Source organism: Mesoplodon bidens, assembly GCF_964165515.1.
Source record: "Mesoplodon bidens genome assembly, chromosome: 19".
Classification (NCBI taxonomy): domain Eukaryota; kingdom Metazoa; phylum Chordata; class Mammalia; order Artiodactyla; family Ziphiidae; genus Mesoplodon; species Mesoplodon bidens.
The window spans coordinates 38,544,096-38,571,891 of NC_138179.1; the positions used below are offsets into that span (position 1 = coordinate 38,544,096).

General features: G+C 55.1%; 2 protein-coding genes across 5 annotated transcripts in view; one reads left to right on the forward strand and one right to left on the reverse strand.

Moving 5' to 3' along the window:
* Positions 1-43: 43 nt before the first annotated feature.
* On the reverse strand, positions 44-6,091 carry NAT9 (N-acetyltransferase 9). Of its 3 annotated transcripts, none has more exons than XM_081219070.1 (7): positions 6,041-6,091; positions 5,366-5,451; positions 4,341-4,450; positions 3,595-3,738; positions 2,694-2,753; positions 2,388-2,482; positions 44-2,280 (listed from the first exon to the last, which is right to left on the reverse strand). In XM_081219070.1, exons 2-7 carry the CDS (start codon positions 5,440-5,442, stop codon positions 2,146-2,148), a joined length of 621 nt encoding a protein of 206 aa, XP_081075196.1. In that variant the 5' UTR covers positions 5,443-5,451; positions 6,041-6,091; the 3' UTR covers positions 44-2,145. The 3 variants fall into 3 exon arrangements, with proteins under 3 accessions (XP_081075196.1, XP_081075197.1, XP_081075198.1); XM_081219071.1 differs by having other exon boundaries at positions 6,037-6,067; XM_081219072.1 differs by lacking the exon at positions 6,041-6,091 and having other exon boundaries at positions 5,310-5,431.
* Positions 6,092-6,283: 192 nt separating this feature from the next.
* Positions 6,284-27,796, forward strand: part of TMEM104 (transmembrane protein 104) — a 57,158-nt gene continuing 35,645 nt past the window's right edge. The window contains exons 1-8 of one of the 2 annotated variants that reach the window (XM_081218025.1): positions 6,284-6,377; positions 6,978-7,094; positions 15,119-15,240; positions 18,500-18,581; positions 19,051-19,147; positions 20,129-20,209; positions 24,752-24,851; positions 25,295-25,403. In XM_081218025.1, coding sequence (XP_081074151.1) covers positions 7,050-7,094; positions 15,119-15,240; positions 18,500-18,581; positions 19,051-19,147; positions 20,129-20,209; positions 24,752-24,851; positions 25,295-25,403 — 636 coding nt within the window. In that variant the 5' untranslated portion in view covers positions 6,284-6,377; positions 6,978-7,049. The remainder of the gene's footprint in view (positions 6,378-6,977; positions 7,095-15,118; positions 15,241-18,499; positions 18,582-19,050; positions 19,148-20,128; positions 20,210-24,751; positions 24,852-25,294; positions 25,404-27,796) is intronic. The other variant, XM_081218026.1, reaches the window with a different exon arrangement.

Below are 27,796 nucleotides of genomic sequence, written 5' to 3' on the forward strand. Positions count from 1 at the left end.
GCTTGGCTCACTGGGGCTGCCCTAGAGCAACTTTCATCAGGGAAAGTGGGAGCTAAACCCACGTGCTCGGAGGGCGCCAAGAAGGCACCTCGGATTCCAGGAGCGTTCAAACTGTGAATTCACCATGGAGCCAGACTTGGAAAGAGAAGGCTTTTGGCTTTCATCTTTCCACCCACAGCCAGCGAGGTACAGGAGTCCCAGGAGTGGCCTGAGCTGGTCCCAGATACTCTCAACTGGCCGTGGACCTGACTGGAGGGACTGGGGGAAAACAAACCTGGCCCACCGAGCCCTGGGATCTGCCTGTGGCAGGTGGCAGGGAGGGGACTCTCCAAGAGCAAAATGCCCTGCTCCTCCATAAGAGACCCAGGTCCCTGATACCTCTGGCCCCTGAGGCCACATCCTGGAGATCTGCCAGGGTGGCCTGCCAGGGCCAGGTTCCTGGGCAGGTGCTCGGAAGGGAAGCTGGCCCTGGGCTATTCTCTACCCAACCAGGAGACCACTCAGAAAAGCCAGGTTCCTGGGACTGAGGAGACGGAGTAGGGAGACAGCGGACCAGGGAGGGGACCTGTGGAGCCCCTGGGGTTGAGCGAAGGGCAGGTCACTCTCTGGCCATCACTATCTGACCTGTTAAGGTTTGAATCCCACTATTGTTAAGAGAAACCTTCCAAAACCCTAATCACAACACCACTGGCAGTAGTTAGGCTGAGCCTGGCCTGCCCCCAGCCCGTGCCCTTTGGCCCCTGATGGAGGCCCCCTGCAGGTTAGCAGGACTGAGGAGGGGCCCCTCCCTATCTCACCTGTTGGGTGGGGAAGTCCTAAGGACTTTTGACTTTGATTAAGCTGGGGACAGGTGGAATGGAACACGTGGCTCAGAGGGAACTGTCGCTGAGGGGCTGGGGGCCCCAGCAAGCCAAGTTTGTGTATTAGTTTCAGGCACGTTTCAGATTCTAGTTTTCCACATGCGTCATCTGGTGTGAGAGGCCTGGGAGCTGGGAGTCGTCAGCCACAGTTCTGGCTCTGCCATCAAAAGCTCTGGGGCCTTGGGTGAGTGCCTCAACTTGCCTGGGACCATTTCCTCCCCTTGAAAATGTCCCAGGTGCCCTCAAGAGTCTCTTCTCCAACTGTGTTTTGAAACATGCCTGACTTTTCTTGATGGCCACCCCAGATTACAACAGGGCATGAGACGGGGTTAGAAGTCAAAGGGTGTCCCCCCTCGCTCTGAGGTGGGGAGCCCTGGCCCGGCTCTGCCTGTTAAGCCCCGGTTGCCAAGCAGCCTAATCATCCGAACCTGTGCCTCTGGCACCCCCCAGTGGCCTTCACAGGCGCAGCTGCTCCCAGAGGCGAAGGGATGAGGCGTGGAGAGCGAGGACACAGGTGCCCTCAGGAGGACACCGCTCAGTGGCCTCCGCTTCCTTTGGAAGACCCTGCAACTGAGCAGGAGACCTAAAGCTTCATCAGCAGGGTGGGTACTCCAGCCACATGGAGCTGCATCCAAAACTAACTTACTCCACCCTCAAAACTGGCTCCAAAGAGAAAGGAGCAAGGACACTCGCCCACTTTCCAAGCCACCTGTCTGTCCTTCAGGGCCGAACTCATTCATTTCCAGACCTCCCGGGGTCACACCCACCTGCTTCTGCTGGATGAGAGGACTGAGCTACCCTCCCCTGTCCCTACGACGCCGGACCAGATGCCGCAGGCTGGCCCTCCTGGCAGCTCACCTCCACACGGGCCCAATGAGAGAACAGGGCAAGCTGCGTGCAGTGCGCTTTACTCCCAGCCAGAGCCTCAGTGGCCCCTCTGGCCCTCCAGGGGAAAGGGAGGTCCTGCCCATTCACCAGGCGCCCCCTCGTCTCCACCTCCACCCTGCCTCTTCCTGTGGATTCATGCCGTCCACCCCAGATTCCAAGAGTCTGAGTCCAGGTTTGGCCAAGAGGAGGGGCTGGCCCTGGAGTGGCTCAGCCACAAGGCCAGACAGAGGGAGGCCAAGGCAAGTCCAGCGCGGAGTCTGAAGGGCCCCAAGAGGACAGTCCCAGGCTGGAGCAAGGCCAGAGCGCTCTGCCCCATAGGCCCCCTCTGTGTGCCTGCTGCAGGGCTCTGGTCTCACACCCCCAGCCACACAGGGTGGCTGGTCCGCAAGGCCGGCTGTCAGCGGGGCTCCGACGCCCCAGCTCTGTAGGGCTTCTCTTCCACGTGGCTGGTCTGCTTGAGAAGCCACTGCCGCTCCGGCTCACTCATCGTCAGTCTGAGTGTCACCTCCTGGAAGACACTGCTCACAGCCACCTACGTGATCCAGACAGAGCAGGGCCGACTAAGTTACAGGCCCAAGTCCGAGCACCACTGGGCCCGCCCAGACCCAGGCCTCACCCTCTCGCTGGCACCATCCTCACCTGCTCAAAGTGAAGCTTTCGGAACATCTGGATGCTCGGTTCATTTCCTTGCCCAATTTTAGCCTCAAACTTGGTCAGACCTAGCTTGGTCACTCCTCCCAGAAGAGATTAGAGAGGGATGAGCTGCAGGATGCAGCTCTCCCCCACCTCCCCAGCACCCTCGGCCCCTCCCGTCCCAGCCTGCGATGGAAATGCCTGTCACCACGGCTCCCACCCTCAGGCCTGAAGGCTCCCTCCCAACACGCCCTCGCCTTCTCCTGGGGCCTGGCCACTTCTCCCCAACAAGGCCTGCTAGGCCTTCCTTACCATAAGACATCATCATGAGGACGGCCTCGGTGCCCAAGCCCTGGCCCCTGCAGCTGGGCTCTAGGAGGAATGACAACAGTCACTGCCAGTGCATGCCCGGCTCACGTCATCCTCACAACCCTAGGAAGTTCGCAGATATGGGTACCATTCTGCAGATGAGCAGACAGAGGCCCAGAGAAGTTAAATGACTTGCCCGGGGTCACACAGCTTAGAGGCACCCAGCAAGCTGACCCCAAAACTGACCCCTTCGGCTCAGTGTGCTGCCTCACGAGGACAGTCACACGGCCCCTTAGAAAGAGGCCGAGGACCCTGATAGACACAGAAACTGGAGGGGCTCCTCCCACAGCATGGGGAGATGCTCCAGGGAAGATCGTTTATTTTTGGAGGGTCCCCAGTCCACCCCAAGGATGGGGCAGACTGCAGTCTGAAGACCCTAAGACCAAAGGTTAACTTCACACCTAAGCACGAGACGAGAATAAAATGAACTACCAGGGCTTCCCTGGTGGCGCAGTGGTTGAGAGTCTGCCTGCCGATGCAGGGGACACGGGTTTGTGCCCCGGTCCGGGAAGATCCCACATGCCGTGGAGCGGCTGGGCCCGTGAGTCATGGCCGCTGAGCCTGCGCGTCCGGAGCCTGTGCTCCGCAATGGGAGAGGCCACAACAGTGAGAGGCCCGCGTACCACAAAATAAATAATAATAATAATAATAATAAAATGAACTACCAGGGGTGAGCCACAGGGCTAACAGGGTGCCAAGTGACAGTCTGCCCAGCCAGGTGCTAGGCTCACCAAGGCCGGAGCTGCCCATGGAGCCCTCTGAGTGCCCTACACAGCCTCGGTGGCTTCAGGGTCAGCGGATCTGAGGACCAGAGGGATGGAGGGCAGGGCCAGGTGGAACAAACCTGCAATCATGACCTCAATCTCCCCCAAGGAGGGGTCCCCTAGATCCGTGAGGAAGAGGTTCACATCTCCCGCCATGCAGCTTTCTTCGCTGGTGCCTGGCTGGGCCTGCCACTTCTCTGCATCCAGCAAGATGAAGGTACACTCTGAGGAAGGAGGTGACGGGATTATCACCTACACTCCCCAAAGGAGTGCAGGGAGGCCAGTCTTCCTACCCGAGCCAGAGAATGGCAGAGAACTACCACTGTCTCTGAGTCTGGTAGAAAAAGGGAGCCAGCACTTCCTTCAGCTGATTACAAAGCCTAAATCGGCCTCATGCAGGAAACAATGGCCTTCTGCAAACAGCAACTGTATTCTCAGAGATCACGAACCACACGGGGCTTGCAGCAAGGGGAACAAGGGGCAGGGCCTCGAGTTACAGCCAGAGCCCCACATGCTTTCCTTTCTCTAAATCCCTTCACGCCTGGTGCAGTGAGTGGGGAAGAGGACAGAAGCGTCAGCCACAGGGACTTGCTTCAGGGGGCATCACAGCCTGAGGGCTTCAGGGGGCATCACAGCCTGAGGGCTTCAGGGGGCATCACAGCCTGAGGGCTTCAGGCACCTCCCAAGCTTTTCACGAAGTGTTTTTTGCAAACTTTCTGTGGCCCCAGCGGGGCTACAGCTGGGAACAGGAAAGGGTGGGAAGCCGGTAAGGCCTCTGGAATCAGCCCTCCCATGACCGGCACAGCCCGGGGCCTCCACTTCTCACTGTCTGCATCTTCCCGCCAGCTGTGCTGCATCACATACTCCTGCTCCAGGGTCAGCGGCTCGGAGGCTGTCAAACGCCGCAGCTCCTCTGATTTCATCCACTCGTGGTACCTGCAGGGACGGAGGGTCGGCCTTTGGCAGGCAGGACAAATTCAGAAGCCTAAGTCTGACGCTTTATGAGTTGAAGAAATGGATGGCTGAAAGGAGAACCCCACCCCCAGGGCTAACAGAGGGATAGAGAAGAACCCCCAAGAAAGAGTTATAATGGTTCCTATGGCAGAAGGCCACAGGCCCAAGAACTAGAGGCAGGCTAGTCCTAAAGAGAACAGCAGGAGGCAGTTCTATCCATCCAGCCTCTTCTCCTGTCTCAGGGGTCAGTGCGGGGGAGCAGCCTGAAGCTAAACATTCCTCAAATTCCCGAGTGGAAGTCATGGCAAGCCAAACTCAGCAAAGAAGGCTGGACAGATCTCCACAAAGGCCATGCACCAGGAACCCCCAAAAGGAAAACCACAAGTAGAGAATACACGCCTACAGTACCAGCATCCCTGTCTACCAGACATTCATCACCTGGCCCACAACAGTCCCACCCTGTGACTCAGTCCTGGCCTTTCCAAGCAGTAGGTGGGCCCACAACAACCCACCTGCTCAGTTTTATGACAAGCTAACATTTAGTTTCCAAAAACTGAGCCTATTTACTGGCACCAGAGGAATGGCACTCATTTATAATTAGAAGACAGTATCTTTTTTTTCTTGCACACATGTAGTTTACATAAAAGAATTCCTGGCTGAAAGGCCAAAAAGGAAGCTGAGGGGATGGAAGGGAGAAACGGGGGAATGGATGAGTTCTTCCAGGGAGGTCATAGCCCTCTGTTTCAGTTTTCACTTTTTCCTGTAAGCAATTACTTCTCACACCAATGTTTCTCCTTCTCAGAGAAAACAGCCTCTGAGATTTGGGTTAAGACAGGCTCACCCTCCTCGCTGCACCTTGGAGAGCTGGCTTGCACCCCATGTCAGGGGAATGGTTACCTAGGCACATGCTCTGGGGTGTAGGGTACCAGCACCACCTTCTTTCCCAGCAGCAAGATGTTCTGATTTAACCTCATGGTAGCAACCTGCGGGTGGGAGGGCAAAGATTTCAGCACCTGAGTTTCCTCCCACTTAGGGTGGGAGCCCCGGCTCTCAGTTCGCTAAATGCCTCCTGGGGCTAAGTTGTCAGAAGAGCCTCTGTCCTTCCTTTCCAAACACTTCAGAGAACACGGACTTTAAACCCTTTGCAAGAAAGGGAACCCGGCTGGTGAAAGATGATTAAACAATCCTGGGCTCGCATCTCAAGGGACTAAATATGGGCTGCCTTTTCTGCCAGTCCCTTCAGCCCCATCACCCGGAACCTCGATGCCCTACACTCAAGCACCAAGACTCATCACCAAAACTCCCATCACTCGCCCCAGTTCTGAGACTCCGCCCCACGGTTACTTCTCAGCCCTGTCTTAAACCTATTTCCAACCCCTTTTCCCAGCGACCACCCCACTGGGCTCGGGCCCTCCCTCTTCCTGCCCCCCAAGCCATCGGGGCCTCCCTGGCCACTCTTGGGTGAGGCAGGCTTAAAGGCCTCAATCCCCTCCTCTTTGTGAGTAGTTACAGGCTACTCTTCTCGAACCCCCACAACCACTGGGGTCGCGCGACGGCCAAGTTCACACCCACTCCTCGCCGACGAACGTGTCCCCAGCAGGTGTGATCCACCCCTTCCAACCAGCCCCGCTTTCCCACCTGGCAGGCGGCCGCCCCTCCCGCATGCGCGTGGGAGCGCACCCCCCCCCACTTCCGCCACGCAGACGGCAGCCGCCGGGGCCCAATCCCGGTCCCGCCTCCGCGAGGCGCCCAATCAGCGCCGTGCGCCCCGCCCGAGGCGCGCACAAAAAAGGTGGGCTCCCGGCGCGAGCGCATGCGTGCTGCCGGCGCTGGTGCGGGACAGCTGGCGCCGGCAGCAGCCCCGGGTCGTTGACAGCGGCCGCGGCAGCGGGAGCAAGCTTTGCTGCAGGTGTCGAAGCGGGAGGGTGGGATGGAATGGGGTCGTGCGAGACTCGAGGCTCCTCCAAGAGGGAGGAAGAAATGGGGGGGAGGCTCGGAGAGGGCCTCTTGGGAAGAGGGGGAGGCTGGAGGGTGGAGAGCCCTAAGGCAGGTTGGGAGACGTGGAGGCCCCATTAAAAAGGAGAGACTCTGGGGCAAGGAGTTGGGTTGGGGGGGCGACCTAGGAAAGCCCCCAGCCCCTTGCTCTAGGCGGAGGAGGCAGTTACTTGGCTTCCCTGTGTGGTAGTGAGCTCGCTGTTCTTGGCATTAAATGGGGGATAACCAGAGTGTGTAAAGGGGACCCTTGTGGTGGGTGACTCTTTGTGGCGTCTGAGGCCCTTAAATCACTTGGAGTCTGAGCGGCAATGAATACATGCCCTGCACAGACAGGAAAAAGTTAGAAGAAACCACCCAGGTGTCATCATACAGGGAGGTCCTTCCCTCCGGGCTCTCTTTTGACAGATAAGGCCATAAGTGGCTGTGATTAAAGGACAGGGAGGGAGTGGCTCTGTAGACATCCCTCCGCCCGCGTCTAGATCCATCAGAAAGCTGAGGTCTGTTCTTTTCCTAGGGAGCCGCCGCCGCCGCCGCCCCCGCACGGAAGGAACCTTGGCAGCCGACGGACCCTTCCTCGCTTTTGGAAATGGCGGGTGAAATCACAGAGACCGGGGAGCTCTATTCTCCCTATGTGAGTTTTACTTTTGGAGCTGTTTTGCCCACATCAGTGCCCTTGGCTTCTGGAGAAGCACACTGCTTCCTGTGGACTGTACTTGTGAGTCCAGCGGCTTTCATAGCCGCGATCTGGGAACCCCATTCAGCAGCAGCCACGGTGAATGTATGATGAGAGTCAGGTTTGTTCACTCTTCACCTGTTGATCAGAGTGTGGTCAAGAAAGGAAACCGGACTTGCTCGCTCGTTATTTTTGTCTCAGGGCTGCTAGCACGTGCAAACTGAGGCCAGTTCAGATGGATGAAGGCTGTCGGCTGTTGACTCTGGGTTCTGCTCCCCTCAGCAGTTTGAAACCACTTCGGTTCTCAGCTGAATTTTTAAGTTGCACAACTTTTATAGTCTTGGATGGCGTAAGAGGCGGAGAAAGCATACGGAGACCTTCAATTGCCGTTGGGTGGAGTCTGTAACTAGGACAACTAGAATGATTGATTTCTCACTGTCTTGGGTCTGCTTTACCCCCACCCCTCTCACGTACACTCAGTTTATCTTCTTTGTGTAATATAAGATTGGTCATGGTTACATCACGGAATCCTCTTGCTTGGATGAGTAGCTGGAGGACTGAAATAATCAAATGTTTGGTTCATGTTGCTACCAAGTATACCAGAGAAAGGCAGCACTGCCTTAAGTAGCAAGAGGCCTCTTTCTAGAAAGTACTTAACCTTCAACAGCTGCCCTGCTCTGCACTTGTCTGGGGATCCATGCTCTGTTTCTGCCAGCTTCATAGACTCTAGAGCTGTGGTGTGATGCATAAAGAAGCACCTCTGAGAACAGCTGACAAAACCCCTCACACTAGGGTCCTCCTGCTGGGTCTGTGCCATTTGTGTGTGGCTCCAAGGGAGCCTCTTACACCTCAATAATTTATCAGGGAAGTCTTTCTTTTTTTTTTTTTAAATAAATGTATTTATTTTTGGCTGCGTTGGGTCTTCGTTGCTGTGCACGGGCTTTCTCTAGTGGTGGTGAGCGGGAGCTACTCTTCGTTGCGGTGCACGGGCTTCTCACTGCGGTGGCTTCTCTTGTTGCAGAGCACGGGCTTCAGGCGCATGGGCTTCAGTAGTTGTGGCTTGAGGGCTCTAGAGCACAGGCTCAGTAGTCGTGGTGCACGGGCTTAGTTGCTCGGCGGCATGTGGGATCCTCCCGGACCAGGGCTCGAACCCGTGTCCCCTGCATTAGTAGATGGATTCTTAACCACTGCGCCACCAGGGTAGCCCCGGGGCAGTCTTTCATGAACCTTGGAATGAATCAGGTCATGCCCCTCTCATTAGTGGAATTGCGTAACAGCTCACAGCCTCCTCTTGGTATCAGCAACGACATGTCCACACTGTCCATGAAAGTCACCACGGTTCTTGCGTCAACTTACAATATCTGTAAGCTTAGAGGCGAGGAAATGAGTTATTTCTATAGCTGAGTGTTGGGAAGGAAAACCTTTGATTTGCCCACTTTTCTCGTGCCTCCAGCTGTCCAGTAATCATTTCACATGTCAGCATGTGCCCACAGGAAATGGAGCAGTGAGACCTAAAAGTCTCAGTGGGTTCTTCTTTTTTTTAAATTTTTTCCTCCATTTCCTATGTGTTTTGTCTGAGGCATGTGTTCAAGGGCCGACTCTGGGCACTGGCGGTAAACAGCTGCTCATATTCTCTTATCCTGCCGGTGAAGAGAGAGGCGGGGGAAGGTGGATGGTGCTGAGGATGAGGTGGCGTTAACCAGGATTAGTGGTCTCGGTTTGAGCCGAGAACACACCTTCTGCCTGAGGTTTCCTTAACTCTGCCATCCTGCGAGAATGGTTCTTGATCCCCTGTGAGACCAGGAGAAGGGTGTGGGGTGCACCACCCACTGAGCCCAGAGAGGCTGCGGAATGGACTTCACCGCAGATTCTGCTCAGCACGACGTGGGGGGGACCTGCTCCGCCTGCCTTGGGAGACCGTGACCCTGAGCGGTGCATCAGCCCATGACCCAGTCATTCCCAGCACCAAGCCTCTCCCTACCTCTGCAGTGCCCTGTTGTGAGTTCTTGCCCCTCCTGGGTGTCAGGGGTGTTTGCCTTAGCCTGCATTCTTCTGCATAAACTGTGTGTAATGGGCAGACGAGCCTCACGGGGGACTCGGATGACAAACCCTCTCAAGGATAGTGCTGGATGCAGGAGCATGGTTTAGGCCCATGCATCCCCCCCATAAGTGATCTCAGAACAGGCGTGTCTGTTTCCCCATTTATGGGGACCACGAGTGGCTCTGGACTGAAGGGATCGTGTGATCAAAATAGAGGAAGAGGGTCACTGCCTACGTAAGGATAACTGCTGATGCTGCCTTCCGCCGGCCGGTCTCGCGGAAGATCGATGCGGGTGCTTTCGAAGGAAAGAGGGCTTGTCTCCTGGCCTGAAACCCTAGTTGTTGCTTCCGCATCTCTGCCACCTTCTGTTTCCTTTGACGGCTGTCGTTGGGGAAGCCGTTGAAAGATGCCCGTGACCCCTGCCTCATGCACACCTGTGGGTGAGGCCGCGGGAACGCTGCACTGAACCCCCTCGAGCGCAGGGGAGCGGGTCAGCCACCCCCAAGGGACAGGGACTGTGCCTTCTCCACTTCAGCCACAAAGGAAGAATCCAGAACAGGAGGAAGCTCGGTTTGCATAGCCTTCTTTATTGAGACCACAGCAGGGCTCTATTTCACCACTTTTGGTCATGCCTCCCTGGAGGCTGTCCCCACAGAACTGTCACCTAACAAGCAGAAGACCAATTCACTCCCCCGTTTCCATCTGCTTCACAACTGCCTTCCACCCGGCCTGTGGCTCAGCTTAGGTTTGCTTCCTGTGTCGTGCTCTCCTCCTTGGGATTGGTCCCTACTGATCCCCGTTACCGGAAGTAAGGAGGGTTTCACTCTGGCCAGGAAGGTGGAGAAGCTGTATGTTTCCCTGTGGGATTCCCTGCAGCACCACCAGGCCCGGAGTGCTTGCCTCAGAACTAAAAAAGAGCAACAACCCAAGACAAGTGTGATGACTCATTTCTGCTCCTAACTGCCAATAGTTGACCCCTAATTAACTTCCTTGTCAAGTTTGTAAAGGGTCTGTTTCACTGAGGTTTATTTGAAGTTTCCATTGGGAGTGTGTTTATTTCACTGCATCTTTATCAGCGGTGGTTCTCAGCTGGTGGCAGTCTTGCCTCCCAGGGGACATTTGGCAATGTCTGGTAGACGTTGTGACCATCGCAACACAAGGTCAAGGTGGGGGGTACTGGAATCTAGTGGGTACAGGCCAGGGATGCTGCTAAACGTCCTACAATCCACAGAACAGGCCCACAGCAAAGAGTGATCTGGTCCCAAATGTCAGCAGCACTCAGGCTGAGAAACACTGCTTGACAGTAGACCCTTGACTTTTACATCCCAAGACCTTCAGGCATCCCTGAATTCACAAATGCTTCTTGTACTACTTAATTTCCCCATAAAACTTTTTTTTTTTTGGCCGCGCCCCGTGGCTTGCGGGAACTTAGTTCCCCGACCGGGGATCGAACCCGTGCCCCATGCAGTGAAAGCACAGAGTCCTAACCACTGGACCACCAGGGAAGTCCCATCCCCATAAAACTTTTGGCTGAGAACCATCACTTTCTTAGGCCTCTTTGCTTTCTCTTTTTTTTTTTTTTTAATTTATATATTTATTTATTTATTTTTGCTGTGTTGGGTCTTCATTTCTGTGTGAGGGCTTTCTCTAGTTGTGGCGAGCAGGGGCCACTCTTCATCGCGGTGCGTGGGCCTCTCATTGTCACAGCCTCTCATGTTGCGGAGCACAGGCTCCGGACGCGCAGGCTCAAGAGCTGTGGCTCACGGGCCCAGTTGCTCCGCAGCATGTGGGATCTTCCCGGACCAGGGCACGAACCCATGTCCCCTGCATCGGCAGGCGGACTCTCAACCACTGCGCCACCAGGGAAGCCCACCAGGGCTGTTTTCCGTAAAGAAATAAGGTTCTGCCCTTCAAAGTGTTAGAGCTTATAAAAGCAATACGCAGAGAACAAAGCTGCCGGGAGATCAGACGTTAGATCATTGACCAGGGCCTGGTCTCTTAGCGTCCTGCTTACAACCCTGCCTGTGACGTTGAACTCCCTGTCCCGTGCGCCAGGGCCCGGGAGTCTGCCTGCAGCCATGCTCGCCTCAGTCCCTGAAACACCCCTCTCCCTCTCCCACCTTAGGCCTTCCTACCTGCCAGTGTCTTCCCTGGCCCTTTGCCTGGGTGGTTCCTGCTCGGCCTTCAGGTCCCGGCTTGAATGTCACCATGAGGCCGTCCTCTACTTGAAGGGCTGACCCACTGTTCTTTGTCACGGAGCCCCTTCTTTCCTTCAAAACGCTTCTCTGAGGCGGTAATCATCGTTTGTTTTCTTGTCTGTGTCCTCCTGTCCATCTTGCTCGCTGTCATTCTCTGGGCTCCGAGCACAGGGCCAGGACCGTGGAAGGCTCTCGGTAACTGTGGAGTAAGTGAGCAAACGAGCCCACACCTGGATGTACCCACCTCAGAGCGCCGGTGCTTGAAGTTAAACCCAACAAAAGTCAAAGTTTGTAGACATTCCCATTTGTGAAAAGTCAATTCAGAAGGCCAGCTGTCACCCTCACATTTATTCTCATAACATCACCCTGGGCCAAGACTCCTGGCAGGGCAACCACATCATGGCTTTGTGATCCAATCAGGAGCTAGAGGAAGATGATTCAAACTTGTCTTAATCCTTCTGGGATCTGCCTGGGGGATCAGAGTGAGACCCTGACGTTTAAAAGGGGACGAAGACTGTCAGGTTCACGGCAGAGAGGACCTGAGCCAGAGCCGTTGAGGACCCCCATATGGAGGCCGTGTGCCAGGCACCCCGAGAAATGCAGAGCCTCAGATTTAATAGTGGGGAAAAGATAAACACATCAACATCAAATACTCAAACTAGGGCGTAAGAAGTGTTCTTGCTCCAGGGCTTTGAGAGAGGGAGCAAGATGGGTGTGGGAGACTGGGAAGGGCTTTATAGTGGGACAAACGTTTGAATGGGCCCCTCATGGTGGGTGGGAGTTGAGGGGCTGGGTGGGAGGCACAAGGGCTTGGTGCCCTGTGTCAAGTGTACATGGGCCCTGGGCAGAGCTGTTTCCTCCCTACAGGACGCCCTCCCGTTTGTCCAGCACTCACACGGCCAGTCAGCACCTGCCCGGAATCCTGTACCTCCCTGTCAAGGGCCCCAGAATGGTAGCTGATGCTTCCCTGTCTCTGTTTCGTCTTGTTTTTTAGATCTGACTGAGGCTGCTCTGAGAATGGGCCCTAATTTGTGTGTTTCTGATTCAGAATGTGGCACATGGTTATCTTGGAAAAAAATTTAAATACAGAAAAGTGTGTATTTCTCAGAAAGGGGAAGTGAAAACGAGCGATGGATAGGTGTTTCTGGTGTTTGTCTTCTCATGACCAGAAACAAGTGGTAAAGCAAACTGTAAGTTAGCCAATTTAGTGGAGTACAGGGAGACCAGTTAGGAACCTACTGTCATAGGCCAGGCCAGAAATGGTTCACTTGAATTGTAAATGGAATAGGAGCCAGAGGCACCCACAAAAGACTCTTCAAAAATAAAACCACTAGCACTAGGATATGGAGGGGAAATGGGGAGCTGAGGCCACGCTGGGGTGTCCAGGTGGAGGTGACCAGCAGGCAGTTGGATTTGAGGTCTGCAGAAAGGCTTGCACTAAGAGAAATACAGTCCGCCACAATGGTTAAAGCCTTGGGATTGAATGATGTTGCTGAGGAAAAGAAACGTAGAGAGAAAAAGAGACCGCTAACGTCAGAAGTGCAAGAAAGATTAAGTCTAAGAAAGCCGTTGGATTTGGCAAATAGGAGGTCATTGGTGATTTTTTTTTTTTTTTTTTTTTTTTCTTTTTGCGGTATGCGGGCCTCTCACTGTTGTGGCCTCTCCCGTTGCGGAGCACAGGCTCCAGACGCGCAGGCCCAGAGGCCATGGCTCACGGGCCCAGCCGCTCCGCGGCATATGGGATCCTCCCAGACCGGGGCACGAACCCGTATCCCCTGCATCGGCAGGCGGACTCTCAACCACTGCGCCACCAGGGAGGCCCATTGGTGATTTTTAAGAATGCAGTTTCAAAAGAGTTCTGGGGATGGAAACCACAAACTACAGGAAGTTGGAAATGAAGGCAGAGGATATAGGTTGCTCCTTCAAGGAGTCGGGTTGAGGGAAAGTGAGAGGGCAACGTTTTAAAGGTGTCGAGAGCGTTCGCAGTCAGAGGGGAAGAGAGCTAGGAGGAGGAGAGGATTCCAGAAAGAGCCGAGCCCAGCTCAGGTGCAGGGCTGAGCCTGTCAGGGAAGAGGAAGCACCTGTGCTCCCCCAGACATGGGGAGGGGGGCAGAGGGGATGCCGATACTGACTTCTGAGCTTGGAAGGAGCGAGGCTTGGGGAGCGCGTGTCAGATGGTCTCCGTCCCCTCCGTAGCGTTGGAGGTGCAGCCTTCATCTGGGAGAGATGGGAGCCGTGAGTCTGGGACTTGGAGATTGAGGTTTGGAGCCTTTACGTGCATGGGAAATACTCGCAAGTCCACAGGGAGGAGTAAAGAAAATCTGTTGCTGCCGGCCCGCAGGTGAAGAGACCATCTGTTAGGGGACTCATGGTTAGAATTTTTTTAAAATTCCAGGAGCCTTTAGCAGCTTCCTATTAGGGAGTCGAGGAAGCGGGTGCCGGGTCGTCTCTGAGGCTGGGGGCCGGAGAGGTTAGAACGGGGAAGGTGTGGGGAGCTCGGGGCAGTGTGAGCTTTGAGCAACTGGCCGATTGTCAGTGAGGCCACCGTGGAGGTGGTGGCCAGGGTAGGGAGGGTTTGGGGGAACTGGACATCATGATGAGGACAAAGGCGGGTCAGTGGGAGTGCACAGGGTTGTAGGCGGCAGGGGCTTCAGGTCAGAGAAAGGGATTTCATGATCGAGAGCCCGAGAAGGGAATAATTGTAATTAGCTGAGCTAGAGTCAAGTTGGTGTGAGTTAAGTCAGGGGCTTCCTGGTGACTCAGTGATTGGGAGTCCGCCTGCCGATTCAGGGAATACGGGTTCGTGCCCCGGTCCGGGAAGATCCCACATGCCGCGGAGCAGCTGGGCCCGTGAGCCATGGCCGCTGAGCCTGCGCGTCTGGAGCCTGTGCTCTGCAGCAGGAGAGGCCACAGCAGAGACAGGCCCGCGTATGACAATTAAAACAAAACAAAACAAAACCTGAAGTCAGTGACCCAGCAATTCCACTGGGAGGCTGGTTGCCAGGGGAGAGGGGGAGGGGCTGCTGGTGAGTAGGGGGTTTCTCTGTGGGGTAATGAAATGGAATTAGATGGTGATGCTGGTTACAGAACTTGTTGAATATACTGAAAGCCTGTGTACTTTAAAAGGGTGAATTTTATGGCACGTGAATTATCTTTTTTTTTCTTTTAATCCCTGAAGTTAGTACGGGGAAGAGGGCAGGCAAAGGGAAGCATCGTGAACGTCGACGTCCCAAAGGGCATTGGCAGGAATGGGCGGAGAGGAGGATTGGGTCACGTGCTCAGTGGCCTTGAAAAAGTGGGAGTTTTTTTGGGGGGTCAGCACTATGGGTTGATCCGTGTGCCGGGTACCCCAGACGTGCTGGCCCATCCTCAGGAAACCTGCAGTCCGGTTGAGCACAGAGCTGTCACCTGAGACACGGCTCTGAACCGTATGCACTGATGAGGTGATGGGGCTGATGACAGCCGAAGTGGAGAATCACACCCATCACCAGAGACATTTTGAAAAGACTGATGGAAGCCGGGGCCTCAGTCTTCCAGGTGTTCACGTTTGGCTCCCAGCAGCCGGCTGCAGATCCCGCCTCCCTGGAACCTGGGTGGAGCCCTCCCTGCTTACCCGCTCGCCTGGCTAAGGCCTGGCCTCCTGGCCTCCACGGTTTTGCCGTTGACCAGGGTCACCCTTGGGAGCCGTTCGGGGGTGAGGCTCATAAATTTCTGGGCTCGAATGTCACCTCTCTTGCTTCCAGGTCGGACTGGTGTATATGTTTAACCTCATCGTGGGCACTGGTGCGCTCACCATGCCCAAGGCCTTTGCCACGGCTGGGTGGCTTGTCAGCCTGGTCCTGCTGGTGTTCCTGGGCTTCATGAGGTAAGAGGCCACCCCCGGGGGGCTGGGGGCAGAGCTGGGGGAGTCTACCCAGGAAGCCCGAACTCTCTCCATCAGTGTGGGGGAAGACGTCTGTGGTGAGGGAGTCCTAACAGGTGCCCGGAGCCAGGAAAGGAGGCCCAGAGGTCTCAGGGGCTCGCTCTGATGGAGCGGTTCTCCAACCCCAATCACTGAGAAGTGAAGACCTCCAGTTGGGCTGTGGGGTGTCTCACCGTGGTGCTCGTGTGTCTCTTACCCAGCTGCTTTGCCTCCGCTGTTGTACCTTTCTTAATGTTACCATCGACGTTTGTTCCCTGAGAAAGTCCCACCTAACCACAGAAGAGAATCTCACGAATGTTTCAGGAGATAACGGGAAATCAGTTTGGAATTTAGAACTTGTCTAAGATAGTTCCACAGAGTCAGCGATAAATGCTGCGCAGTTAGGTGTCAATCTTGCCTGGCTTTGTCCTCGGCAGCAAATAGGAGGCCAGCGCCTGCCTCAGCCTTCAGGGGCGCCCGCACCTTGCGCAGGTGTGTGGGACTCACCTGGGATCCACCAGCTGGTGCTTCTACGGACGGCTCCTCGGGGCTCTCACAGTCAGGTGCCCCAGGCTAGGAAGGGATTTAGGACTGAGCGTTTCCAGCCCCCTCAAGCTGGTAGGAATCCGAAAGCTGCAAAAAAAGAGGGGGGAGGAAACACCTGGAACCACCCCTAAGGGGCGCCATCCCCTAGAGAAGCAGCAGCAGGTCCTGTGCTTCGGTGCTTGGGGTTCTGCTGCACTGCACGGAGCAGAGATCCCCGCCCTCGCAGACTTACCTCTCTTCTCCAGGGAGACGGACAATCAGTAGTGAAGATAACAAGTGTAGAGCACGTTAGGCGATGAGTGATAAGGGGAAACGTACAGTGAGGTGAGGGGTTCAGGAGCCTGGGGTGGCCACGGTTTGAAGTAGGTGGTCCGTGGCCATGGAGGGCAGCAGACTGGAAGGAGGAAGGAGGGGGCACTAGTGGAGGAATGAAACAGTTTAGTAGCTGAAGTGAGTTAAGACCTAGAGGAGGCTGCACAGGATGGGAAAGCACCCGTGTTTTTCAGTTTCTCCCCACATTTTCTTCTGGGGGGGTTTGCAGCCAGCCTCGAGGGACTGTTGGCTCATTACATACTGCGAGCCCTGGTGACCGAGAGCCCCAGAAGTCCTTGTCTTTCTGTGACCCTGCAGTCCCCTTCAAAGGACCTTCAGTGCAGGCAGCCACCTGAACGGGAAGTGATTTTTGGGGGCCCACAGCTCGGGGCCACCACGCCCCAACCCCGCTCAACCCATCTGCATTCAGACATGGCTTTGTGCAGCCTGGAGAAGCCTCTTTATGCCTTAAGATTGATTTTAGTTTTACTTCCCAAAAGAAGGGGAAATCTAAAGCCCTTAAAACGGTCACTTAGGCAAGGCAGTGAGAAACCTTTCCAGGAGGTGCTGCGGTGGCCGGAGTGGGAGTTTCAGAGACGGCTGCCCCACCCATACGGAGATGGAGTGGGTGTGGGTTAACCTCTGTCGTTCCAACCCCCGCAGCCACCTGACTGCTGGGCCAGGCAGCCAGCCTGCAGCAGGTGACAGCGCCCGGGGCAGGGGCTTGGGGTCGAGTCTGGCGGCACAGCCTGCCGGGTGGCTTCAAGAAACAGGGAGATGCATGTTCCATCCCGGGTCGTTTCAGCAAGGACGGAGTCATTCCTCAGGTTTTATCAGCAGGAAAGCGGCCCTCCCTGTACTACTGGCTGCTGAGGAGAGCCCTCCCGCTGTCATCCGTGTCTCTCCCATTTCCTTAAGTAAAGACGATTTTTCACTCTAGTCTGACTTCTCAGCAAACGTCTGGTGCCACCTCCCAATTTCCCTTTTGATTCGGACCAGATTATTAGGAAATTAGAATGTGAACGTATTTTAATTTATTAATATGTTTTTATTTATTAAATATATTAATTTATTGGTATATTTTAACTTATTAATACATTGTTTATTGGGACTTCCCTGGTGGCGCAGTGGTTAAGACTCCGCACTCACAATGCAGGGGACCCGGGTTTGATCCTTGGTCAGGGGACTAGATCCCACATGCATGCCACAACTAAGAGTTCGCCTGCCACAACTAAGGAGCCCACGAGCTGCAACTAAGGAGCCCACCTGCTGCAACGAAGACCCAGCGCAACCAAAATAATTAATCAATTAATATTTTAAAAAATACATTATGCACTAATATATTGTAGTTTATTTTAATAACTAATATTGAAGTAACAGTTATTTTAATACTAACCAGATTATTAGGAAAGTAAAGGTACCCCCCCAAAAAAAGAAGAAGAGGATGATTCCAGAGCCAAGTGTCCTTTTCCATTATTATTATTTTTTTAAATTAATTTATTTTATTTTTGGCTGCATTGGGTCTTCGTTGCTGCGTGCGGGTTTTCTCTAGTTGCGGTGAGCGGGGGCTACTCTTCGTTGTGGTGCATGGGCTTCTCATTGCGGTGGCTTCTTTTTTTGGAGCATGGGCTCTAGGCGCGTGGGCTCAGTAGTTGTGGCTCGCGGGCTCTAGAGCACAGGCTCAGTAGTTGTGGTGCACGGGTTTAGCTGCTCCGCGGCATGTGGGACCTTCCCGGACCAGGACTTGAACGCGTGTCCCCTGCATTGGCAGGCGGATTCTTAACCACTGCGCCACCAGGGAAGTCCCCCTTTTCAATTACATCCACACCTGTGCTCCGTCCATTAGTGTGTGTAGCTGGGGCTTGACCGCTTGGCTAGCGAGGAGAGCTGAGAGCTGCCTGCTGCCCCTCCCAGAAGCTCTGCGAGGGCCGCCTTGTGGAGCAGCCTCCTCTTCCCAGCTTAGAGCATGACCTGGTGTCCGTCCTCCCACCTCTCCCACCTCTGCCCCCCGACAGGCCCCTTCTGGGGAGCAGTACCTCCTTGGCCCCCCAGGCGAAGGAGCACCTCTCCCCCAGGCTCACTCTCTCTCCTTCCCGTCAGCTTATTTCACACCCTTCTTTCCAGTGCCCTGGAAATACATTCTAAATATAGACAGACGTCAGGGAGACCATGAGAGGCACCACGTATTCACACATGCTTTTTTATCAGGTCAGACCCATCTCAGAAGTTGCCATCCCTTCCTCAGGAGAGAGAATGCTTTGGGCTTACTGGTCGGGTCAGGTCTTAAATGGCTTTTCCTTTTATTTTGTACCTTCCCCAAACTCCTCCCCGCCTTTTGCAGTTAACATGTGGCCTTCCCTTGCAGTTTTGTGACAACTACCTTTGTGGTGGAGGCCATGGCGGCAGCCAACGCTCAGCTCCGCTGGAAGAGAATGGAAACCCATCAGGTGTGTGTGCTGCTCTTGGCTCCTGGCAGTGCGCCCAGGCAGTCGTGTGCAAGGAGGTGGCCCTCAGCAGCCAGTCCTCTCCCTCCCGACACCTGGAGGGCTCCTGACCACAGCGCTGCTCCAGGACCCCAGCCCAGAGCTGAAGTTCACAGCCTCGTCAGCTTACAGAACAAACTGCAGTCTCTGCTCTTTTAACGTCCCCTTGTTGGTCCCTCCTACCCCCAGCCTTGAGCTGGCTCAGTCATTCTGAACCTTTGTACCCAGGAACTGTGCCGCAGCTTCTCCCTCCCAGTGTGTCTGACCCTCTAATGTGACAGCAGGGAAGTGTTGAAAGCTTCCTAATCAGACACCTTCTAGAAGGAAATTACAAAGGAAGCAGGCTCTCCATTGGCTGCCCCAGGGGTTTGCTGTAGAGCTGTGTGCCCTCTGTTTCCTCGTGTGTTCTCATCCTCCCCGTCCCCCGCCCCAGGAGGAGGAAGACGATGACTCCTCCACGGCCTCCGACAGTGATGTTCTCACCCGGGACAACGACGAGCGGGCAGAGAAACGGCCCATCCTGTCTGTGCGTAAGTCTTGGGGCTCTGGGCTGGCCCGTGCTTTCCTCTGGTCCGCGGGCTTTCCCTTACTCGTGGAGAGGGCCCAGGGGACTCCCTACAGAGACGCTCTGGCATTTACCACCTGAGGGTTGAGCCGCGGAAGGCGCCGTGGAACAGTAGAGCACAGCACCGGCCCTGCTATCTCCACTGCTAACTGGCGTGTGCAGCTTGCGGAGGGCCCTTCACCTCGGCCCCCGGAAGCTCAAGGAAATGCCAGGTCTCTGACTTCTGTCCTTCCTCCTATCCCAACACACACACACACACACACGCGCACACATGCACACACACACTCATACACATGCACAAACACCACACTCACATGCACACACGTGCGTACGCACACGCTCACACACGCTCGCACGCTCACACAGTCTCACTCAGACACAGTCTCACTAACACACACACTCACAGATACACACACAGTCAACCACACACCCACACACAACTCACACATGCACACACACGCTCACACACTCTCACACACACTCAACCACACACCCACACTCACACACGCACACACTCCAGTTGCACCAGGGCGAAGCATCCCAGCCTTCCCTCTCACCCCACAGTGAGCACCCCTGGGATCCCTTTCTATAGACGATTTATTTATTTACTTATTTATATATTTATTTACTTATTTAATTTAGTCTGTTTATTTATGGCCGTGCTGCATGGCATGCAGGATCTTAGTTCCCCAACCAGGGATCAAACCCACACCCCCTGCAGTGCAAGTGTGGAGTCCTAACCACTGGACCGCCAGGGAAGTCCCTCTAGATATTTCAAAATGTTTCAAGCAGGAAACATTAGGAAAACTTTTTCCCAAGAGTTCGAACCCATTGGGATGTCATTATTCTGGAGAATTCAGTGAACTCAGCACCCCTTCTAAGAGCTTTTCCTCATGAGAAAAACAAAACAAAACAAAACACTTCCTCTTTCTTCTTGGCTCCACAGAGAGGCACGGATCCCCGAACCTTTTTGAGATCACAGACCGGGTGGAGATGGGGCAGATGGCCTCCATGTTCTTCAGTAAAGGTGGGAGTGCTTTCTCCAGGCGGGGCAAGGGCAGGCGGAGAGCTGGTGCCTTCCTGGGGGCCGGGGCAGCCGGAGCGGGGGTTCCGCCTCAACTAGGGACGGGGCAGGCGAGGGGGAGGGGCAGATCCTCAACCTGCAAAACCGCCTTGCTGAGAGGCCTGACCCACTTCAGGGTGTTTTCCTGGATTCCTCCCCGTTCATCAGCGCATCAGGAATAAAGCAGCAGCTACTTAGTGACTACAGCTCATACAGGTTGAGAGTCCCAAGCAGCTTTCCAAGGAAGGAAGCCAGTGGAGGCAGCTGGCGGTTCTGTGCCTCTTGCTTGATTACTTCTGACTTGTCTTCTCTTTTCTTCTGGACTGTTCTATTTAGGACAGGACAGAGCAACCACCTTGTGACAGTAGGGGTGTGTGTATGTGTCTGTTTGTGTGTCTGTGTGTGTCTGTGTGTCTTCCTGGTGGCCAGCAGAGGGCGCTAGGAACCCACGCTCAGGACTGCTATCTGGACTCTGCACATCTAATCCTGACAGTAGGGGTGTGTGTGTGTGTGTGTGTGTGTGTGTGTCTGTCTGTCTGTGTCTGTCTGTCTGTCTCTGTGTGTGTGTGTCTGTGTGTCTTCCTGGTGGCCAGCAGAGGGAACTAGGAGCCCACGCTCAGGACTGCTGTCTGGACTCTGTGCATCTAATCCTGACAGTAGAGTTGTGTGTGTGTGTGTCTGTGTGTCTGTGTGTCTGTCTGTGTGTCTTCCTGGTGGCCAGCAGAGGGCGCTGGGAGCCCACGCTCAGGACTGCTGTCTGGACTCTGCGCACCTAATCGTGACCTCTCCGCGTGCTCCACCTGCGGCTTGTTGGGGTTGGAAGATTAGCACCCAGCTCAGGTGCTGCCTTGTTGGTTCCAGCAACAGTAGCTTAGACCTCTGTTCCAAATCTTGTTCTTTTGGAAGATGAGCTATTTGGGGTTTAGTTTTGTGAAATGTTCGATCTTTCACAGAAAGTCAGACACATCTCAAAAAGTCCTTGACCTTTCAGTTACCTTGGGAGATTTTGTGCCCCTTTGTCAAAGCCCCTGTTTGCAGAGGGGAGCGTCTCCCTTGGTTCTTTCCTGTCTTGAATGTGGCCGCACTAAGTTAGAGCCGAGAGAGATTGTGGAAACTAGAATCTGGAATATTTTCAGTGGCTTCTTAGGACACCCGGTGGTCCGTCTATCACCATGGTGTGATGTGACGGAAGATCCTGACTGAGGTTGCCTCGGGGTCTGCCTCCCTCCGTGCTCCCCACCAGACTAGCCTCACTGAGGGTTCTCAGAATTTATCAAAACCAGATTGGGGGCTTCCCTGGTGGCGCAGTGGTTAAGAATCCGCCTGCCAATGCAGGGGACACGGGTTTGAGCCCTGGTCCGGGAAGATCCCACATGCCGCGGAGCATCTAAGCCCGTGCGCCCCAACTACTGAGCCTGCGCTCTAGAGCCCACAAGCCACAACTACTGGAGCCCGTGTGCCTAGAGCCCATGCTCCGCAACAAGAGAAGCCACCACAGTGAGAGGCCCATGTACCACAATGAAGAGTAGCCCCCACTCGCCGCAATTAGAGAAAGCCTGCGCGCAGCAACAAAAACCCAACACAGCTAAAAACAAATAAATAAAAATGAATATATTTATTTTAAAAAACCAGATTGGGGCTTCCCTGGTGGTGCAGTAGTTGAGAGTCCGCCTGCCGATGCAGGGGACACAGGTTCGTGCCCCGGTCCGGGAAGATCCCACATGCTGTGGAGCGGCTGGGCCTGTGAGCCATGGCCGCTGAGCCTGCACGTCCGGAGCCTGTGCTCCGCAACGGGAGAGGCCACAACAGTGAGAGGCCCGCGTACCACAAAAAAAAAAAAAAAAAAAACAGATTGGTTGTGTCTGGCCCACTTCTGTGCTTTTCCTTTGTTCCATTTCTATCTCTCCCCATCTCATTAGACTCAGATCAGAGAGGCAAGCCTTTCCTTCTGGCTGCTGCACAGCCTCCTCCCAAATGCAAGCTTCTGAAATAAAATGCACGTTGGAGGGGGGACACATACCTCTTAAACGTCCTTCCTAATTTTCATGTTTCACAGTCCGCCCTGATTTCTTTAAGAATTCTAGGAACTTGTGGTTTTGTTTTGTTTTTTAATTTATTTATTTTATTTATTTATTTTTGGCTGTGTTGGGTCTTCATTGCTACGTGCAGGCTTTCTCTAGTTGTGGCGAGCGGGGGCTACTCTTAGTTGCGGTGCACGGGCTTCTCATTGCGGTGGCTTCTCTTGTTGTGGAGCACGGGCTCTAGGCGCACGGGCTCAGTAGTTGTGGCTTGCAGGCTCTAGAGCGCAGGCTCAGTAGTCGTGGCGCACGGGCTTAGTTGCTCCGCGGCATGTGGGGTCTTCCCGGACCAGGGCTCAAACCCGTGTCCCCTGCATTGGCAGGAGGATTCCTAACCCCTGCGCCACCAGGGAAGCCCTGGTTTTGTTTTGTCTTTGTGTGTGTGTGTGTGTGTGTGTGTGTGTGTGTGCCCCACAGACTAGACTCCTAGTTTACCCAAATCTGATAGAAAATAAACACTTTCGTACAAGAGCAGCTCAGACTTAAAGGATGCTCTCTTCCCACCTGCTCCTGGGTTTCTCAAGCTCGCCACTATAGCTGTGTGGCTGGGTCCTTCTTCATTGCAGGGCCTGCCCTGTGTGTTGTAGGATGTTGAGTAGCATCCCTGGCTTCTACCCACTAGTCGTCGGTAGCACCGCCCAGTCGTGACAATCAAAAATGTCCTCAGACTTTGCCAAATGTCCCCAGTAGGGGGTGGGGGGCAAAATCACCCCCAGTTGAAACCACTGCTTGGCTCTATCGTAATTCATAGACCGTCACCTTCACCTTTGGGAGGGCTGCGACACTCCACACAAGGCTTCCTTGGGGTCCAGACTCAGTCCTTGTAATAAGAAATGCCAGTCCTGGTCATTGCTGTCCTCAAGGAAGTTCATTGATCCTCCCACTTTGTGTCTCGTAATGAAATTTATTGATCAGGGAGGGCCAGTGACAGTTTTATAAACAGCGGACATGAGTCCACGGCAGGTGGAGAAAAGGCTGGGAGTAGGGAGGGGCGGTGCCTCCCTGCAGGAGCGAGGGCTCGGAGCCTGGGGGTGAGTGGCAGCTACCCCAGGGGCCACTGAGCTTGGACATCCAGGGTTCTTTCAAGAACAATATCTTCCGAGTCTTTTCCACTTAGGCTCCTAGGAGCAGAACCAACCTCAAATAGCCCAGGAGTAACATGTCCCTGGCTTTACCCCGGGACCTAGAGGCTCATCTGAGCCACCTGGATTAGAAGGGAACCGTCACTTCATTTTTCTTTCTGTTCTCGGAGAATCCAGCAGCTTAAGATCGGTGAAACCAAAAACAAGTAATCAGTCTGAATGGGAGTTTGAGACTGGCCTTCTGGGGCCACGACCCTGAGGTTGTAGGGCCCGGATGCTTTTTTCAGCACTTTTACGCCTGATCTTTGTAGCTGGAATCACGTATGGAATTTAGCACTGGCTGAATTCTTTTCACTGCACAGGATTAGAGACGGTCAGGGACTTGCCAGGGTCAGGAGAAGAGGCTGATGGGATGACCAGAGCCTGAGTTCCCGCCTGCTAGTCCAGGCCCCTCCTGGAGGGAGAGGGGACCAAGGTTTGCCTCTGCAGAGGGAGCTTCGACGTCCCGTCCCTTCCAAAGTCAGCATCCTCCCCTGCAGACGCTTCCTGTAAGGAGGGAAGTGAGCCGTCCCACTCCTGCCACTCTCTCCCTCCCCAGCGCACCCAGGCCACCCTTCTTCCTCTTGGGTGCTTGGTGATGGGCCACATTCAGAATGAGGCACTTGGTCTTTGGAAATCAAGGGCTTTTCACCCTCCTGATTTCAGCTTCCGGAGCTGGGCCACTTCCTGTTCTCTTCTTTTCAATCCCTCAGTCTTTCATCTTAGAGCCCTGTGTGCGGCTGCGAAGGAGGCCCTGGTCCAGGCGAGCCCGGGGGTTCAGACCCTGATTCAGGCCATCCCTCCTTCTCCCCTCTGGGCAGCCTGTCCGGAGCGCGAAGACGCCTCCAGGTCCTCCCTGGCCAGTCCATGCCCCACATTCACCCTGGATGCAGAACCTCTCTGATCCAGTCCCGCTTACCACCGGGCGACAGTCACAAGCAGATGTGTCTCCCACCAGCATCTCAGTGTCGGTAGCCAGAATGAGAAACAGGACTTGGGGGTTGTTTTCCCACTCCACTTGGAGAACGAAAGCCGTGGATGAGGTAGAGCTGTAGTCATCAAAAAAGCAGGCCGAGGCTTCCCTGGTGGCACGGTGGTTGAGGGTCCGCCTGCCGATGCAGGGGACGTGGGTTCGTGCCCCGGTCCGGGAGGATCCCACATGGCCGCTGAGCCTGCAAGTCTGGAGCCTGTGCTCCGCAACGGGAGAGGCCACAACAGTGAGAGGCCCGCATACCGCAAAAAAAAAAAAAAAAAAGCAGGCCGGCGTCTCCCTGTGGCTTCCTGACCGATGGCTTTGTTGCTTTCAGTGGGGGTCAACCTGTTCTATTTCTGCATCATCATCTACCTGTATGGGGACCTGGCCATCTATGCTGCCGCCGTGCCCTTCTCTCTGATGCAGGTGACCTGGTGAGTGTCCCCCCTGCCCCCCACACCAGCTGCAGCCAGAGGGGCTTCCTTGGGCAGTCGGGGCAGTGTTTTCTCAGGGTAGAAGCCCAACACCAAGCGAGTCCATCATGTCTGAGGCCCTTTTCTGCACGCATCACAGCCAGCTGTGCGTCCTGGCCTTCGGAGACACACAGCTCACTGCTGACCCCATCCCTGCCCCGCTGGGAAGGTGACTGGAATTCCCACCAGTTGCCGGGAAACAGTGCAGCAGGAATAAGGAATAAGGTGCCTGCCCCCAGAGACAGAAGAACATGGCTTGTGGAGAGTCAGAGCGTGGGACCTGAAGCTGCAGCTGGGGGGTGGAGGAGTGGGGCGCGGCAGTTGCCCCTGGTCAGTAAGGGCAGGTTCTGTCTGCTTCCGGCCAGGCAGGGAGGCCCACACTGAGCCATTGTTCTCTCTATCAGCAGCTCCGTGGGCAACGACTCCTGCGGAGTGGAGGCCGAGGCCAAGTACAACGACACGGACCTGTGCTGGGGGCCCCTGCACCGCGTGGACGCCTACCGCATCTACCTGGTGAGTGGTCGGCCAGGCTGGCCTGGGGGACCAGGGACCTGGGAAGCCGCCTGCACTCTCGGCTAGAACTTTCCCCAGAGCGGAGAGTCTACACAGCCCCACAGCCTGGCTAATTACTGGGGCTTTGGTCCCAGGCAGAAAGTGGATCATGTGGCTACAGTGACAACTCCAGAGTGTCCCGGCCACCGGGCTTCCATCGTATGTGGTTTGGAGTTGGCATTGGGGTTGGCGCCAGCTCCAGGGCCGTGAACTCTTATAAACTCATCTCGGGGTTTGAGGGGCATGCTTATCAAAGCCCTGTAAGAGGGCCAGGGCTGGCTTTCCGGAAACTTTCCCTGTTTTGACCTCACTCCCGGCCAGCCCAGGAGCGCGTGAGTGGATGCCGGGGTTGCTGGCTGGGCAGGCGGGACTGAGCCATCTCACGGCTGACCCCAGGTACAGACAGCTCTCCAGATCAGGAGGGATCAGCCCAGCTCGCTCCCAGTCTCCCCTGCTCCTCACAGACGAGGGAAGAAGACGAATGTTCAGGCTCCGTCTTGAGTGCTTTGTGCTGGGGGCAGGCTGGGGGTGGGCGAAGGAGGGAACTGGAGCTGAATAACGCGTCCCATGGGTCTCGGGGAATAAGACGCAAAACCAGAGGCAGGTGTCTGTCTCTGCCTGCTTTGCAGGCGCGACTCAGAAATGGTTCCCTTTCGCCTGTGCGGTGTCTGTTAATACTCTCTGCTTCCTCCTGGCCCTCCTCAACCCTGACACAGATTTAGGTACATGAGGCGACACACAGCTTGACACGCGGCCACTTAGCTGATGTGGAGCGGGACGCGGGATGCGAGAGAGCCAGCCTCTCAGGGGGTCTCAGGGATCCGCCTCTTGACTTAATCATCCCTGTCCTGGCAGAGCTTCCCGCGGCCCCGCCACCTGTGTTATTCGGCTCTGAGTTTGTTAACCCCAAGGACAGCCGAATGGTGGTTTCGCCTTCCCAGTCCCATCCTATCGACCTACTCCAGGAGTCCTGTGGCCCCAGCCCCGGGAGAGATTTGTTTTCCTCTGTGCGTTTCTGGAGCAGTCGGGTGGTCAGCTACGGCCAGGAGGGTGTCTTCTAGGAGGACTGTATCTTAGCCAAGGTCCGATGGGACTTCGGTGGCAGATTAATTTCCCGGCCCCTTCCCCACTTCCCCAGCTTTGGGGGCAGGCAGAGAACTCAGCAGGGCCACCAGGAGAACCCAGGAGAGCGGAGGCCTGTTAGCCTCTCAGCATTTCAACAAACTGTGATTGATACAATTAATAAAAGTGTTGGTAATTGTAAGGATCCATCTGGATCTCTAACCGGCACAGTCAGGCAGAAGGAGGAGGTTGAAGAAAGGGTCCAAGGGGCTCAGCACAGACCCAGGAGCAGGTCCAGGATGGAGGGTCAGCAGCAGAGCCCCTCAGGCAGGTCTTTACCGGGGGCGCTGCTGGAGGCTGTGCAGGACCTGCCTGGCTCGTTCCTCCGCCCATCGGCAGAACAGACATGGAGTGCTGGGAATATTGCTGCTGCCATTGGCCCGATGAATTATTTAGCAGCATCATTACTGCCTTATTAAATTGTTCTTCCTCTCATTCCTATAAACCTTTCACATGATGGAAGCCTCCCTGCCCGAATTTCAATAACTGTCTGACCGAACAGAAGGAACCCTTCAGGAAAGCAGACAGGCATTAATTACTGCCTTCGTCTCCCAGATATTGCACTTAGAGCTCATAAAGCTAATTGCCACCAGGCCCACAAAAGCTGCACGAAATAGGAGGGGATGGGGCTGAGCAGAAACAGCCCGTTCTCTCTGGGTTGTTGACAACCTCCCACTGCCGGGGACTTCAGTTTGCTCAGAAGGTTTTCGGTTCAGACGTGCTCTTCTGTCTGGTTTGGAGAAATTCAGGGCAGGTGGACCTTCGCGTTGTCTCAGAAGTTACTTTACAACTTTGCATGTGGCTCCCGGGGTCCGCGGCTTCCGCAGAGCTGTGCCCCCTGACCCTAAGTACCGGGGGGGCTCTGTCCCTCTGCAGGCCACCACCTCTTAGTGAGTTGGAAGCGGCCTAGCGACTGAAGGAGGGGGTTGGCAGACGTGGGATTCCTTCCTCCATCCTGGGCGCTCTGTGACAGGTGCTAACAGCATCTTCCCCTTCCAAGTCCGGCCCGCGGGGCTCATCCCTGCATCCTTGTTCCACCAAGTGGCCCCTTCAGATCATGGGAGAAGAGGGGCATCCTTTCCCCTCACCCCCCAGTCATTCATGTTTGGAGGATTGTCCATCCCGCCTAGAGATTCCCGTCGCGCCTCTTTCTACCAGCTGTTTTGCTGCTGCAGCTTTGGCCACGGAGGTGGGCGGGTTTAAAGCCCCCTTCCCACCCCAGGCACAGCCAC